We start from the raw sequence: 15,632 nt of genomic DNA on the forward strand, positions 1-15,632 counted from the left end.
AGACCCACCGGGGAGGAAGGGTAGACCCACCGGGGAGGAAGGGTAGAACAGTGGGGGTGACCAGAAAATCTAGCCAAAAAGAATCCACTTGCCACCGTCCATGGCATCTGTGAGTTGGGCTGTGCACCTAAGGAGCCAGTCTTAGGCTGAGAAGAGCCCATGTTTGCCATGGATCAGAACATAGCGAAAGAAACCGAAAGAGTTTCGCTATGTTACTCAAGGTGTCCATCTCTGCACTGAAATCCATCCTCTACTTTCAGATTGCTGAATTCTAACTCATTTACCATCATCCGGGATGATGCTTTTGCTGGACTTTTCCATCTTGAATACCTGTAAGTTCTGTGCTTTGTCTCTTTTCTGAGCATTTGGCATGTCCATAGAATCGCTATCTTGCTTTCCAAGCAGGAATAGCATCTCTCAGAGAGCTTAGGGGTGGAGAAAATGGAGAAAACCCCATTCTCTTTTCAGCACTGACCTTTTATAGTTTACTTGTGCATAAACATGCTGGGACAGGAGGAGGTTGGAGACAAAGTGGGTGAAAGCAAACAAAGAAGGAAAGATATTCATTCATTCTCTGCTGACATTTAATTTGGCATGTAGTAAGCACAACTGGAGATTGCGTTGGATATTTTTACCTCTCATAACTAGGCATGGATTTGCTGATGAGCCAGAAATAAAGCTGAAGGATTCTGAGTGTTACTTATTTTTAAGTAAAGGCTCCCTATATGGGGATACACCTTCATGTTTTTAATTTGGCTCTCCTAGATCCCGTTTGCAGTATCTCCTGTGGGCTGCTGCTGAGAGTCTAATTTTATTTTTTTCTTCTCTAAAAGAAGAGGGCTTTTTTTTCTTTTCAGGTGTGCAGTTTTCTTCCCGTAACAATGAGCTTTGCCCGTGTTCTGATTTCGTTTCCTGATTTCTTTTCTCATTTGCCCCTCCCTGCCCCCTTCATGTCGGTTTCCCCCTTAAAAGCTTTCATCCTTGTCTTTTGTAACTTTGTAATAATATTAATCCTGCTATCAGATGGGATTTCCTTACTTAGCATTCAGAGGGATTTTTAAAGCCTCATCTCTGCTTTCTTATCTGAGGTTAACAGGTAGATGTTTGAATTCTAAACACATCCTGGGTCTAAAAAAAACTCTGCTGATTTTATGTCCTTAGGAAAGAGGTCTCTGAAGGAATTCTTCCTCCAGAGTACACATAATATGTATACTTTCCTAACGGCCCTGATAGTATACGTAATATGGAAAGCGGGGTATGACGGAAGCTAAGCCTAACCAGGTTCTATCAAAGCACCCGAACAGCTGATGGCGGTAGTGAAGGTAAAGCTATCGGTTTTCTCTTGTGAGCAGTTCATCTTACTGCCAAGGTTATTGAGGGGAAGTTCGCTTATCAGTCTATACTGAATTCTATTACTGAATAGACCCCTGATTTTAAAAAAAACACATCAAAAAGATGTCAGTACAAGAATCAAGAGCTATTTCACTAACGAATGGCATCGTGTTGCAAAGCCTCTCCCTTGGACTATCTCATCAAAGACCCTCTTACATTTGATGTCATGGGATGCCATAAACTAAAATTTAGTTCCCTGTGGTCCTAGGGAATAGTTGGAGTGCATTCGCTTCATGTATTTCCCATAAAGACTTTAAAGCGTGGTCAGAGTTATTACTGCAAGGTCCTGTGTGCAAGCCCTAAGCCATTTTAGCACAGAGCAAGAGGTTTGGCCCATGCTCAACTTCATTATATTTCCTATTTTCTAGTGGCTTAGAGATCTTGAGAGAATCCTGCCTTGTTACCCATTTGTTCAGAGATTAGACTGTGTAGGACATGCTGAAGTCAAGTTTGCCAGAAGCCAAGCTTAATGGAATTCTCCCTCGGCAAACTTGAAGGCAGAGATGTAAAACAATGAGTTCCCCTCAAGAGACAATGATATTAATGAAAGTATTAATAGCCAGTCACTGTGAAATATAAGAAGGTTGGAGTGGGGAAGATGTCTGGAAGCATTCCAGTCTTGCAGAGATTTAAGAATTTCTTGCTTTTGTATAGGGCTTTCTTTTTTTTTTCTTTTCCCCCCAAGATGTTTTTACCCACGTTGCCAGCTCTGAATGTGAAGCCTTCCATGCTGCTTTTGGAAGGAGCGCAGAACATACATTTGTGTGCACGCATTCTTGCACACAAACCCAGCTCCCGTGCAGCCTACCTAACCCTCAGAGATGAATGTTTTAAATCCATGCATATTTTCAGATTTTGTTTTGAATATCATTTTTTAGAGATACTAAGTCGAGAAAATTCCGTTGAATGCTACTGCTTTTCTCTTTAGGTTCATTGAAGGGAACAAAATAGAAACCATTTCAAGAAATGCATTTCGTGGTCTCCGTGACCTGACTCACCTGTAAGTCCTATGAAAAATGTTGCGGGTCCTTCAAGGGGTGGCATAAAATCCACTTCCTGGTGCCTTGCGCTTTCTTGGCTGCACTGTACATATTGTTAACATTCTCTCAAGGAAACTAATTTCCAGGTTGCCCCAAAGGTTTCTGTGCTATTGATCGAACACCAGCCTAGTGTCATTACCCATGCACTTGGCTTTATGATCTTTTCCATCATCCTGATGGGCTGTTGTGGACCATGTGACTGTACGTGCCGTGAGGAGCCCACTGAGCCGTGAGGGGTGGGCGGGGGGTTATGGAGGAGGCGGGAAGGAAACTTCCATCCACCCACACCTGCTGTGTGCCGGGCACATACCTGCGTGCTTCGTGAGCCCTCTCTTCTTTATCTTTCACGATATTTAGTGAGTCTCCATTTTACAGATTTGGGAACTGAGACTTCCCTGACTCATTGAAGAATGTTGAGTGCAGGATCAAAATTAGGAAGAAGTGGAATAGAGACATTTTTGTGGTTGCTCTAATTTGAATGCAAATAGCTTTTTCTTTTATGTTGGATTAATCTGCAGCTTAAGCTAAGCTCTCTGGCTTCTTTAATAGCTTTCTGGAGGAAAAAAAAATTAAATTGATTTGAATTGGCATATCAGAATGAAGCAAGTACACACACTTGGCAAACTTAGGAAGCCGGAAAACATTGTGGCGGTATTTATGAAAATGTAAAAATAGTCATTGTCTTCTTGGTAGGAGCAATTTATTAGCCAGGGCCAGGTCCCATGTGCATGATAGATATTTTGTGATTGAGTAAAATAACATGTCTCATCTTGGTGATAAAAGGAAAATTGGGAGAATAGGAGGATGTTGAGTGGGGGTTTTGGGCAGGGGTGATAGAACGTTCAGCAGGTTCAGCCTTGAACTGATACACATCTACGGAGATAATCATTTACATCAAGTCCTGATACAGCCAAAGGTGTCTGTCCACAGGCTCAGGGAGCACTTGGTTCTGGAAGCCTACCAAGCAGAAGCCCTGCCTGAGTTAAATAAAGCTCCTAGAATAAGAAGATGAGGGAGGAGCGTGGGAGGGAGGTCCAAACATCTGGATCGGCACCATCGATACCAGAGAGTGTCAGCCTCTTGTTGCCATTATCGCTCCAGGTTTTCCTTCCTTTCTGGAAAAGTCTTGTTTTGTTGTTGTTTTCTTTTGTTTTTTTCAGATTGAACCCAGATACCAAATCCCCATCTTCCTGTAAAGGTTGAGATAATGGATTTGGAGTCATGTAGACTTGGGTTCAAATCTCAAAGCCATCATTTATTAACATTGCTTAGCCTTTCTGAGCCAGAGTTTCCTTATCCTGAAGGTGTGGGTGATTACACTGACCCCATAGGATTGTTGCACATGGTGGGTTAATGCTTGCTTGCAAAGCATCCAGCCCATTACCCTTGGTAAACGCTCAAGGGCTCAAGGTATGGTTGGCGTTGCTACCGTGATCATCATCAACAGCAATATCATTGCCTCCGTCCACTCATGAAGAAGTCTCCATTTTCTCTATGGACTGCCGAGGACCCTTGGCAGTGCGAGCGGCCAGACAGGGTCTGCTAAGAAGACAGCTGTGGGTGTCTGGAGAGGAACAGCTGTGGCCAGACAGATCTGGTTCCCAGAAGTCAGGAATGAGGGGCTTTGTTTTTGAGCAAAAGTTCTGGGCAGATCATGAACCTAAGCAAAGCCCATGTGACTGACTGAGTTAGCCCAGATGTCAATTTTCATTGGACCAACTGGCTGTGGGTCTTTGGTCTGAGCACAGGTGTGACCACGCAGGTATTGTGCATGCATGTTTGCATATCTTTGCACAGGTTTGCTCAGGGATGCATGGACTTCTATACATGGGTAGGTATGTGTATATAGTGTGTGTGTACATAACTGTGTGTGCATGCTTGTTATTCGTGCACACAACCACATGTGTATATAATGCATGCATATGTGTTAAAAGGCACCTCCTATTCTGTGTGACATGTGAAAGCAAGAGTCCTTTGGGTACTTCTTTTTTTTTTTAGAGAGAGAGAGAACATGCAGTGGCGGGGGAGGAATAGAGGGAGAGGGAGAGAGGAGTCAAGCAGGCTCCACGCCCAGCGCAGAACTCGACCCAGGGCTCGATCTCATGACCCTGAGATCATGACCTGAGCTGAAATCAAGAGTCAGATGCTTAACCAACTGAGCCACCGAGGCACCCCAGGTCCAGAGTACTCGCCCGATGCAGTAATTTGCCATTCTATAGTCAAGCGTATAGAACCCGCCTCTCCCCACTTCTCCATCCTCATTTCCTGAAATGTCTACAGAGCACTGATCTCTCCGTGGACCCCCGTGCACACCTGACTCATCTTATAACTGGGCTTTTCCTCACATCCTTCCCTTGACCGGAATGTTGTTTCTTCTACCTTCCACCTCCTATAATCTGCTTTTCCTTCCAAGTCCAGATTAAGTTCTGTCTCCGCTCCTGGAGCCATTCTTGATCTCCCCTCTGCCCTTCCCAGAGCCCTTACTCTGGTTCCACACACCCAACACTTGACCGTGGCAGTGGCCATACTGGTTGGTACTGTTTCATGATGTCAGTTTTATCCCCCCGCCCCCTCACTGCATTGAAGGGTCCCTGAGGGCAGGGCCCAGGGGGATGGTTCATTAGCTCTGCTCTTCCCCCAGGCGTCTAGGACTGAAAGCCAGCACGACATTCTTTCTGATTACCTGGTTGATCAATCAGTTCCTTACTGAGTTGGATTTTCCTTACATACTCTGCTTCTGGGCAAATCAAGTGACTTTCAAAATTGACTCCTTAGGTTGGAGATGTAGGTAGTAATTAAAGCATTTAATGCATTGTTTAAAGAATGAACCAGTCCTCCCCACTTCATCCCAGTTTCTGTAAACTTCTAAGCAAAGGGACCAAGAAGTCACTATCTGGACTTTGCTTATTTAAGGATCTGGTTTTTATCTTTTATGACTTTTTCCAACACCTACAGGCTCACATTCTTGTTCTCAAGAAGCATAGATCAGGTTTCAAAGCATCGAAGAAGCAGTCCCAATCTGTAACTAAAATCTAGGACATTTGTTTTCCAGCAGTCCTATAAAGCCCAAGGGACAGGTTGCCGTTAAGTAGTTTTAGAATGAAGTAAGTGCCATAAATTTGTAGACAAAATGAAGTGGAAAGTGAGATGTTATGCACTTAGCGTGAGTGGAGTGGATAGTCCATCTAAATAATTTGGCTTTCTGAAATCTAAATTGAACGCTTGGAAAGGTTGCTAAACATACTGCTTTTTTTTAGCTTTGACCATTCCATCTATTCTTGTCACTTCAGTACCATACGTTTCAATTAACTAAAAATGTTTAGCTAAATAATTAACCCTTAATTAGCTAAAAAAGTTGTTTGGACTTTCTAGAAAAAATGACCCTCAACCAACAAAAAAGCAAAACAAACATTTTTTTTTTTAAATTTCGGAAAGCTACTTCTGGGCATGTTCTGTCTGATTCCATAGTCAGCCTATTGTCCAACATCTTTAAAAATGTACCAATAAATCATTTAGGAAAGAAAGATAAAATAATAGATGAAATTATATTTTAATCCATTTGTGGTTACCTAGGTGGGAAGGCACATAATTCTGAAATGATTAGGTCTCCCCATAGTCTCTTGGTATCTTGCAGCAAGTATGTTTGGGCTAAAATGGGCTCAAAGTTTTCTCTGCGAGCTGATGCTAAGGAGGGAGGAATGCCCATTTCTTTAATTCCCCTTTCTGCAGTGGATCACTATGAGGCTACGGAAGGCTAATTTCATGCATATATTTTAAAGAGGTTGGTGCTGACTCGCCTGCGTGTTTATGATTTATGCGTCTTGCTGTTTGTATTCCCCCATACAAAAGAAAACAAAAGTAGACATCAGTTTCTTGGCTCTAACTCCCGTTAGAGCAGGATGCCCAGGGGGGAAGCGCAGACTTGATGAGCATCTTTCAACACCCAGCATCTTTCTACGTCAGCCGCCCAGCACCACGGACATTCATCTTCAGCAGGATGATGACAGGGCACTGCATGATCCTGAATCATCAGAAAAAGAGTTGACGATATTCATTCCTCCTGGAGAGGGAGAGCAGACTAGGACATTTTGGAAAGATCTTCAACACTGAGAGCAAAAATGCAAAATGGTTTCTGGTCAACCTTCGTTAGTGAGAAGATGCAATTGATCACAATCAGTTGTTCTCTAAACATTATAGTTCTTTGCAATTTTTATATTATCATGGGGCTAGAGCTGAGCATCTTTATGTGAAAGAGTATTTACTGAATCCTTTCTTAGAGTCACAAGTCATAGAATTCACTTAGATGGGCTGTGAGGGAACTTCTTGGAAAGACTATACACCTTTTCTTTTATCTTTCTCACTTAAGTGCTTCCTTCATTCACTCAACAAAGACTTAGTGAGTTCCTGTTAGGTGCCAGGCACTGTTTAGATGCTGGGGATACAGATGTGGACTAACCCCAAATCTCTGTCCCCATGTTGCTTATGTATAGGGAGAATACACAGCCAATAAACGAAGAGGTAATTAAAGTAGGTAGTATGCCAAGGGACAGTCGTGCAGTGAGGATCAACAGAACAGGGAAGGGAGATGGTAGAGGTCAGGGAAGGGGTGATCGTTGAGGACAGACCTAAAGGAGAGTGAGCTGTGTGCTGGAATGAGCTGTGTGGGTAGCTGGAGGAAGACCGTTCAGGCAGACGAATCACAAGTTCGGAGGCCTCGGGGTGGGAGCGTGCCTTGCCCGTTTGAGCAGTAGCAAGGGGCCCAGTGTGGGCGTTCTGAGTAGTCAGAGATTCAGTCCATCGATAAGTGGGAATGGGGGTAACTTGACAATGGAGAGTCTTGTACGCCATCAAAGGGATTTGGCTTTTATTCCGAGAAACATAAGATGCCATCCAAACTTTAAGAAATGTATATAAATAGAGAGCTTAATAAATCCTTCTTTAAAAAACAAAGCAAAAAAACTTACATTGTACTCCAGCATCTGTAATGCTGTCTTTGTACAACAAATCTCATTTCTTTGTCTCAGTATCCATGCGCAAAGCCAGGAATTGAACCAGGTTGTGCTGAAGAGGGTTAGAGCTCTGTTTTAAATCATTAGCTTTGTTTCCGGGACTTTGGAGTGACAGGGCATGAGGATAATAACCACATTAAAATATGACTTTCTTGTTCTAGTTCTTTGGCCAATAACCACATAAAAGCACTCCCAAGGGATGTCTTCAGTGATTTAGACTCTCTGATTGAACTGTAAGTAAGGAAAATTAAGTTTATGTGTGCTTGTCATTGTGCCCCAGTTAATCATGTCTTTAAGCCCCCTCTCCCCATCACTGCATTTCTTTTATGCTGTAGTTAGGAATCGGTGACAAGAGTGCATGGTGGGAAACAGCATACATACAGTTTATATTGTATTAGTTAGATCTTGCCATGTTGGAATACACTTAGTAGCATTAGGCCAATGGTAAGGTAGGCTTGCTGGTGTGAGGTTTCCTTTCTCAAGGTAGCGGATCCCTCTGTTTTATCTTCTAGTGTTTGTCACGTCTCACTGGACATTTATCAACAAGATCTTAAAGTTTCGATCGTGTTTGCAAAAGCGATCTTCTTAGAATGTCCTGATTTTGTTTGTGAGAACGTGCATCTTGGGGGGGTGGTGTTCTAATGTCAACCCTGTCCCCCCTTCCCCATCTCCAGCATGGCGTGGTGACAGTTTCAGAAGAGTTTGGAGACATGGTGATAGGTTAGCTCTGTGAGCTCTCTGCAGGCTCTAGTTAAAATCATGATAAGTACAAGAAATAGGATGTATTAAATACAAATTTTTTAAATTTCATGTAAGTATACGAGGATGTTAAATCCTGCTGGATTTCCATATGACTGCTGAAACATTTCAGGCCTGCCTGTTTCTCTGTCGATGTGTTTGTGTTTCATTTTGTTTCTTAGCGATTTAAGGGGCAATAAATTCGAATGTGACTGCAAAGCCAAGTGGTTGTATTTGTGGCTGAAGATGACCAATTCCACTGTCTCCGATGTCCTCTGTATCGGTCCACCAGAATACCAGGAAAAGAAGCTAAATGATGTACCCAGCTTCGACTACGAGTGTACCACTACAGGTATTCAGAACCTCTATCACTGAAGACTGTTACGGAGGATAATCGCTTTGTTTTTCTTTTAGGTCATCCACAGGGAATGGAGAAAAGCGGGTGTAAAGGTGTTCTGTCCAGATTATTTTAGGCAACGTTTAAGCGTTCTAAAAGAAATGAATTGATGCGGTCAGGAAAGTATCTCAGCAGTTTGGAAGGATTTTTGTTAACTGCCCTTTGCCTTAATTTTGATTCTTTACACAATTCCTATCTCTCTGACTTTTTTTTTTTTTTTTAAAGGGCCAAAGTATAAACTGATGAGTTGGGCATAAGCCCATTTACAGGTCAGGTTTCATGGAAGGTCAGTGCAGAGAGGCCCGCATTCCTGCTCTCGGGATGATCCGCTCTGGTCACTCCTCTCCTGATTGAATAATGTGACGTTTACTGAACATTCAGCTAATAAATGCCAGCCTTTAACATCCGTAAATTCCTTTTGTAGTTCTATGTACAAAGAGATAACTTGGTGAATTATAACCAATGGCAAAATAGAAACATAAGGGAACAAGTAACTATCTAAAAAAACCAAAAAAACAAAAAAACTCCTATTGAGGAAAAATGTACAGAAACCTTGATTTTGCATTTTTCCACGGCCTGCCTCAAGGTTTCCATTTATACATTTTACAGATTATAAGACAAAATTAAAATACTAACTGCTTCCCCTGTCGCGTCTCGTGGGGAGCAGGGGCGTGTCTCCGTGTGAGAGGCCTCAGTGGAGTTCCTCCAGCTTCTAAGGACAGCTTTTAAAGGAAAGCAGATCAATCCCCAGTACGAAACCTGCTTACGAAACTCAAAAATAACCGTTTCGGCTGAGAGCTGATACCTACAAAGCCTCAAGGCATGTCAGGGGGAATAGCAGGCATGAGAACTCAGAAAACAGTGACAGAAACTCAAAAGGAAAACAAACAAAAAAAACAAAACAAAAAAACCAAAAAACCCTCCAAGAACCAACCGTGAGATTTAGGCCCGTCCTGCTGCCCTCCAAACAAATAAACAAATAGGAACCCACAAAGTAAAAACTATTTCTAGGTATCTTCATAAGTAAGGGACTTGGCAAGTTCTCTCTCTGCTGGGAGAAAAGCCACAGATTCGTGGCTGCCCATGTCTTCCAGTTTGAAAAGGGCCTTAGTCAGCTGTGTAACTGGCAGGTACCCTTTGGGCGGCAGAGACCACGAGCAGGTTATTTATTATATCACGGAGCAGTGCAGTAAATCAGAGCTCAGAGTCAATCACATCTGCACCAAAAGGTGGCATTCAAGGCCATTTGGTGTGAAATGCCAAACCACAGCTCCCCGGGGCTCCTTTCTGTCTCCGCTCCAGTTTTTCTGGAGAGTTCTCTATTTAAACCTCAGGTGAAGTGAGCCGCTTTTTCATTGTTCTCTTCACACCTGGCCAGAGTGGCTGAAAATTTTGCCAGTCTCTGGGAGACATGACATGGGCTATCCAGGGCCTGTGAACAGGGAATAATTTATATGAGAAAACAGGATTTCTGATTTTTGCAACCTGGGGATGGTTATGAAAATGATCTGGGCTCTCAGAATTGTCACAAGGGTAAAAGGGGCTTGGAACCAAGGTAGCCAGCTCTGGAAACCTGTCCTAAACCCAGAACCCATGGGGCAGCATGAGCCCCCTAACATTTTAGGGTATCCTCCCTCTCTTACATATATTTGTCTTTGTTAGAAACCTTCCTACTAAAATTTAGACAGTCAGCACTACTCCCTGGTAACAGGCAGGTGATGATTCTATCTTTGCTACTGTTTTCTCCCTTTAAGACCCACGAACAAATTAGCTTTCGCTCATGGTTTCCTCCATCAAGAATAAATGGCGTACCCAAGCGGGGCCCACCCCCAGATACAGTCCCTGCCTTGTAAGAATGAAGTCAATAAATTCTGAGTTTTTTTGGTGCCTGTCTTCCACTCATATCAAGCCTCATCCTTTGGTGCTTTATTAAAGACTGGGAGGGAAACGCGTGAGGATGGAAGGCAGATAGAAAGCCCCATCTAAGAGCCCGGGGACTAGTGAGGACGGCATCCTCACTACATTTTTGGGAAGAAGTACATTCTCTGAGGGCATTATTTTTCTCTTAGCTCGGATTTTCAGGAAAGGCATAAATTCTTCAGGTAGGGGAAGGAGAGGAAGATCCTATTCTTCCCAGAGAGAGGAAGATTTCTCTTGCCATTGTGTTGTGGTGCCCGGGTATAATTCACACGGCAGAACCACTGCCGGACTGTTTCGGCTTCTGGCTTAATCACAGTCCTTCCATAACCCTCCGCTTTCAAGTCTATTTTTAACCACCTCAGAAATCCCTGTTACCTACTCATGATTCCCCGTGTTAGGTGGGTAATTCGCTAAATTCCTAAGAGGGAGTGCATTTTGCATCCTAATTGTCCTGTTAGCAGGGGTTTAGTAGCTATCGCCGGGCTGATGAAATGCAAAGAGAAATAATGCATTAATGTGCAGTTTCTTTCCCAATAGGATCGGCGTCATGTATAATTTATTTTCTGCAAGGGCTATAAATAGCTATAAATAGCTGTGTAAAAATCTGTTGATTCCAGTGGGAGAAGGCCTAAATTGTAAGTGTCCCACTGACATCATGAACTTAATCCAACGTGAATGGAAGTGGCAGCGCTTTGTGGAGAGCGTGCCGTTAATACTTTAACACTAGTAAATTGATGTCATATCAATATGTGTATTGTTGGAGATCTTTGCACGACGAATGTGCTTTTGCCGGTCGTGAAAGATGAATTAAAATGGGGACGGGAGAGGATCCTTAAATTCCTCCAGCCCCTCCCCACCCCCAACCCAATACATAGTGATCAGTCATTTTCTTTTCTTCCCTTCTTCCTTTCTCTTCTTCCTCCTCCTCCTCCTTTTTGGGGGTGGGGGTGGGGGACGGGGAGAAGGACTCTCCTATTAAGAATTAGATTTATAATTCAGATGATTTAACAGTCTGTGTTGTGCCAGATAGTCAGCATATAGAAAATATTATGAAACCAATGTTTTGGGAAAACAAATGAAAATAGAACCGTTAAAAGCTAGATTTGTAAAATGCTGTCTAATTTTGGCAGCTCTCTTTCTTTCTAGGGGTTTTTTAAATAAAAAACTGAAACTTGTTGGTCTGCCCTTTAAACAGCCTGCATTTTTCAGTGAATGCTCATGTTTCTGAGACGTCGGCGTGCAGGCGGGAGACGTGGGTTAGAGGCAAGGCAGGACTGTTGGGAACCTTCGGGGTTTGCGTTAGCAGAAGGCAGCCCGAGAGGCAGAAAGGGTCTGTGGCTGTCTCAGAATTAAAAGACCGCAGCTGTATTCTCGGAGTCCTTTTCTGTCTCCAGAAAAGGAAGTAGACGATGACTGCTACCATTTCCCTTTTTCTGTGTATCCACAGGTTGAGTTTTGTCCATTTTTACTCTTTGATGTACTCTAGTATCTGGGGGGTTTGACAAGGGACAGGGCTGGGAGCCATCGTGATCCTTCCTGAGTGTTCACGCAGCAACTCAACACGGTCATTGTTCTACAGCCTACAAAGCTATGGTATCAAACTCCCCATACACAGGACTCTAATGCTAACGCTTACACTCTCTTACATAGTCGCTGCGGCAACCTCATGAAATAGGTGTCACTTTTATTTCACTGATGCGGACCCTGAGGCTCAAGTTTCTTGCCCAAGGTCACAGAGCTGCAAATACAAGCGGGAACCCGAAGCCTCGCCTGTCTTAGCTAAAGCCTCAGCTCTTGCGGATGCTCTGCTCCCGGCTCTGGGGGTGAGGGGATCCCTCACAGTAGTGGTACTGTCACTTGTCCCCGCTCTCCCTCGGCTACTTCTTGCTGTCGGGTGCAGAGGCGGCCTCCTCTTTGCTTCTCCCTCTTGTCCCTGCACCTGCGTGCGTCGCTCATTCACCCCCAGCCTCCTCCCCACACGGTCTGCAGAGTGGACCACGGGGTGGGCGAGGCCAGCCCTCCCACACTCCTCTGCCAGCAAACATTTATTAGGCACCTACTGTGCACTCAGAATGGGGATAGGGACACCTCCAAAAGTGAGCATATATTGAGCCCTCACTGTGTACTACGCACAACTCTACATGAGTAAGAATTAAGATATCCAGTGAGGACACTAAACCAGACAGAGGTGAAATAACCTCCCCGAGGTCACTCAGCCAGACATCAGTCACAGCTCTGCCATGTCATCTTAGATGCCGTTAGGATGGACACTTCCTCAAGAGACAGCCCAGGGATGGCTGGGACGGAGGAGGCAGGCTGTCCTTTCTCAGACCTCAATTCCATATTTATGAAGCCCCTACCACGTGCCAGGCCCCGAGATGGGCACTTCCACCAACATTACCAATGCGTCCCTGCCATCAAGCTTGGCAGGTGAGAATCATCGCCCCCATCTGGCACCGAAGTAAACTGAGGCCTTGCCAGGGAAAGTGCACAGCCCCGGGCCTCAAGTGCAGGGGCTGGTTTCAGGGGGTCTGAATCCAGGCACAGGGCTCTTCCCTGTGCCGCATGCCATCCTGGTTCCCTCAGCCCTGCTCCCTTCTCCCGCCGCTCATGATACCTGCTCTTCTCATCCCCGCTCTACCCTTTCCACCTCAACCCTTGCTCAGCGTCTCTCAGTCTCTTCCTTCCTTTCCTGCCTCTGCCCCATCAGCATTATCCTGCCTTTGCTCACCACTGAGTGGCTCACCCCTTTACTGTCTTTCTCACTTGACCTCTTTTATGAGGCTTCCTCCGAATCAGAGTTATTTCTTGAGTGGCCACCATGGGCTTACGCCGTGGGAGGCTCTCAGGAGGGTGGGACCCAGGCCTGACCTCAGGAATCCCTTGGTTCAGGAGGCACAAGACCCTGGCTGTGCGGACGCACGCCCTCTCTGAGCTTCATCTTATGGCTCTGTGAAAGGGCTCAAGGCTCTAAGATCTTTCCCATTTCTCCAAAGCTGACTCTGAAGTTGCCATGCTGGAGATTTGTGAAGAATGAGATTGAAAGAGCCATGCCTAATGATGAACCCAGTGAGAGAGGAGAGAGTCCTATGCATTGGATCTGGGACGGCTTTGCAGGAGAGATGGGGCCGGAGTTGGCACGGCTAAGGGCTGGGTGGGCAGGGGATGGGCAGAGCCAGGGTTTTCTCAGAAGAACGACTTCCCTCAGCCAGACGTCCACCATCATTTGACCCTGGGTGTGCTTAGCCTGCCAAGAAGCAGTGCACATGGAAGCATCGCTAGCCCAAGAAATAACTTACCTTCAACTTTCTTAGTGTTTTGTTCATTTGTTTGTTTTAATTTTTCTTCATTGCTTCCCTAGCTCCCACACACTACCCCTCCTTGCATCCCAGGGCACGCTCACCCGGTTCCTTGGTAAAATGGTACCTCCTTTCCAAGAGAACACAGTGAGTCAGCGGGAGCTGAGGGGGCCATACCCTGAGGAGTGTTGACTTAGCACTAAGTGTAGGAGTAGAACATGTGTTCAGATAGGATGGTTCCACGTGGCTTGAAGAGCCAACAGAACTGTCATTGTTCGCAGACCGCGGGACACTGTCCAGATCACAGGCATAGCCGTCCCTCACCCCCGAGTCCAACAACCAGTAAACATCCTTCGGTTCACTTCCCTGCTCTACAGCCTTCATAAATCTCTGGGTCTGTATCAGAGGGCTTGGCTTGGTTCCCCAAAGTGCAGCGTGCCCTGTGGGGAGTTTACCTTTGGTTTTGAACCTGGAGTTGGGGAGCGTGGGAGTGTAACCGCGGCCAAAACAATCACCTTGGCAGGTAAGCTTGAGAAGCACCCAGCAAGCAAAGGAAGTCAGGTTTTTTGCTTCTGGGGCCATCCTGAGAGGGCTAGAAACTGCATTTCCCAAACCCCTGCGACCACTGCAGCCCTCTCCCAGAGTGATTTGCATGATCGTTGAGGCAGTGTTGTTCCATGGCATCTTTGTGCTGGTGTTTTTGAGAGCCAGGTCTCCCCAAATTTGTTTTAAACTTTGCAATCCAGCAGCCAAGCTGTGAGCTATTCATCATCCTGTCCAAGGCAGAACCCTTCTGGAACCTTCCAGAGTAAAACATGCTGTGATATGTATGTTGCTTCTCTCCGGTCCCCCCTCCTCCCTGCTCATCTTTGGAACCGATGCTACAGAGGGTAGAAGGGAAATGGTGGGCAATAATTCCCACAAGGGATCTCATGGAGACTTTTTTTTCTTTAAATACCCATTCCCAGATTTTGTTGTTCATCAGACTTTGCCCTACCAGTCGGTTTCGGTGGATACATTCAACTCCAAGAATGACGTGTACGTGGCCATCGCTCAGCCGAGCATGGAGAACTGCATGGTGCTGGAGTGGGACCACATCGAAATGAATTTCCGGAGCTATGACAACATTACAGGTGTGTTGTGACTTTGATCAGATGTATTGACGGCCTCAAGCTGGTGAGAGAAGCAGCATTCTGGCATCCCAAGGAGGGGAGGCGTGGCTCTCTGACTTGGCTAGAGTCGGGGAGCACGCCCACCTCTTCTCTCTGATTGCTTCTCGACTTGGTCAGTTATTGGTGAGAACAGAAACTGGGGGTGGTGATCTTATTTATCGTTTGTGATCCTTTGAAAGGGGAGAGAGGTTGGGTTTCGTATAGTGGGAGGCATTTTCCAGTAGTGCTGAGAAGTCACCTGAGAATCCCTTAATCCTGAGCACTTCGGGCAGCCTAAGACCCTAACAGCTTTTTAGTAGCTAAATGATACCTTTGACTTCTGTTATGCTGATCGTTAACTAATATGCTAACACATGCTCATGCACACATGCTCGTGGATCACATGCATGCACAGACACACATCCATCCACGCACGCACACACAGACGCACATCCATCCAGGCACGCACACAGACACACGTCCATCCACGCACACACACAGACCGCATCCATCCACGCACACACACACAGGCGCAATCCATCCAGGCACGCACACACAGACCGCATCCATCCACGCACACACACAGACACACACCCATGCACGCACACACAGACACATATCCATCCACGCACGTACACAGACACACATCCATCCACGCATGCACACACAGACGCACATCCATCCAC

General features: G+C 45.3%; 1 protein-coding gene across 1 annotated transcript in view; it reads left to right on the forward strand.

The window, feature by feature from the left end:
- Window positions 1–15,632, forward strand: part of LGI2 (leucine rich repeat LGI family member 2) — a gene marked incomplete at its 5' end in the record, with an annotated part of 28,911 nt that overhangs the window by 4,051 nt on the left and 9,228 nt on the right. The window contains 5 exons of the mRNA XM_035004358.1: window positions 261–332; window positions 2,321–2,392; window positions 7,603–7,674; window positions 8,362–8,531; window positions 14,764–14,928. Coding sequence (XP_034860249.1) covers window positions 261–332; window positions 2,321–2,392; window positions 7,603–7,674; window positions 8,362–8,531; window positions 14,764–14,928 — 551 coding nt within the window. The remainder of the gene's footprint in view (window positions 1–260; window positions 333–2,320; window positions 2,393–7,602; window positions 7,675–8,361; window positions 8,532–14,763; window positions 14,929–15,632) is intronic.

Source organism: Mirounga leonina, unplaced genomic scaffold (genome assembly GCF_011800145.1).
Source record: "Mirounga leonina isolate KUSES-001 unplaced genomic scaffold, KU_Mleo_1.0 Mir_129, whole genome shotgun sequence".
Lineage (NCBI taxonomy): Eukaryota > Metazoa > Chordata > Mammalia > Carnivora > Phocidae > Mirounga > Mirounga leonina.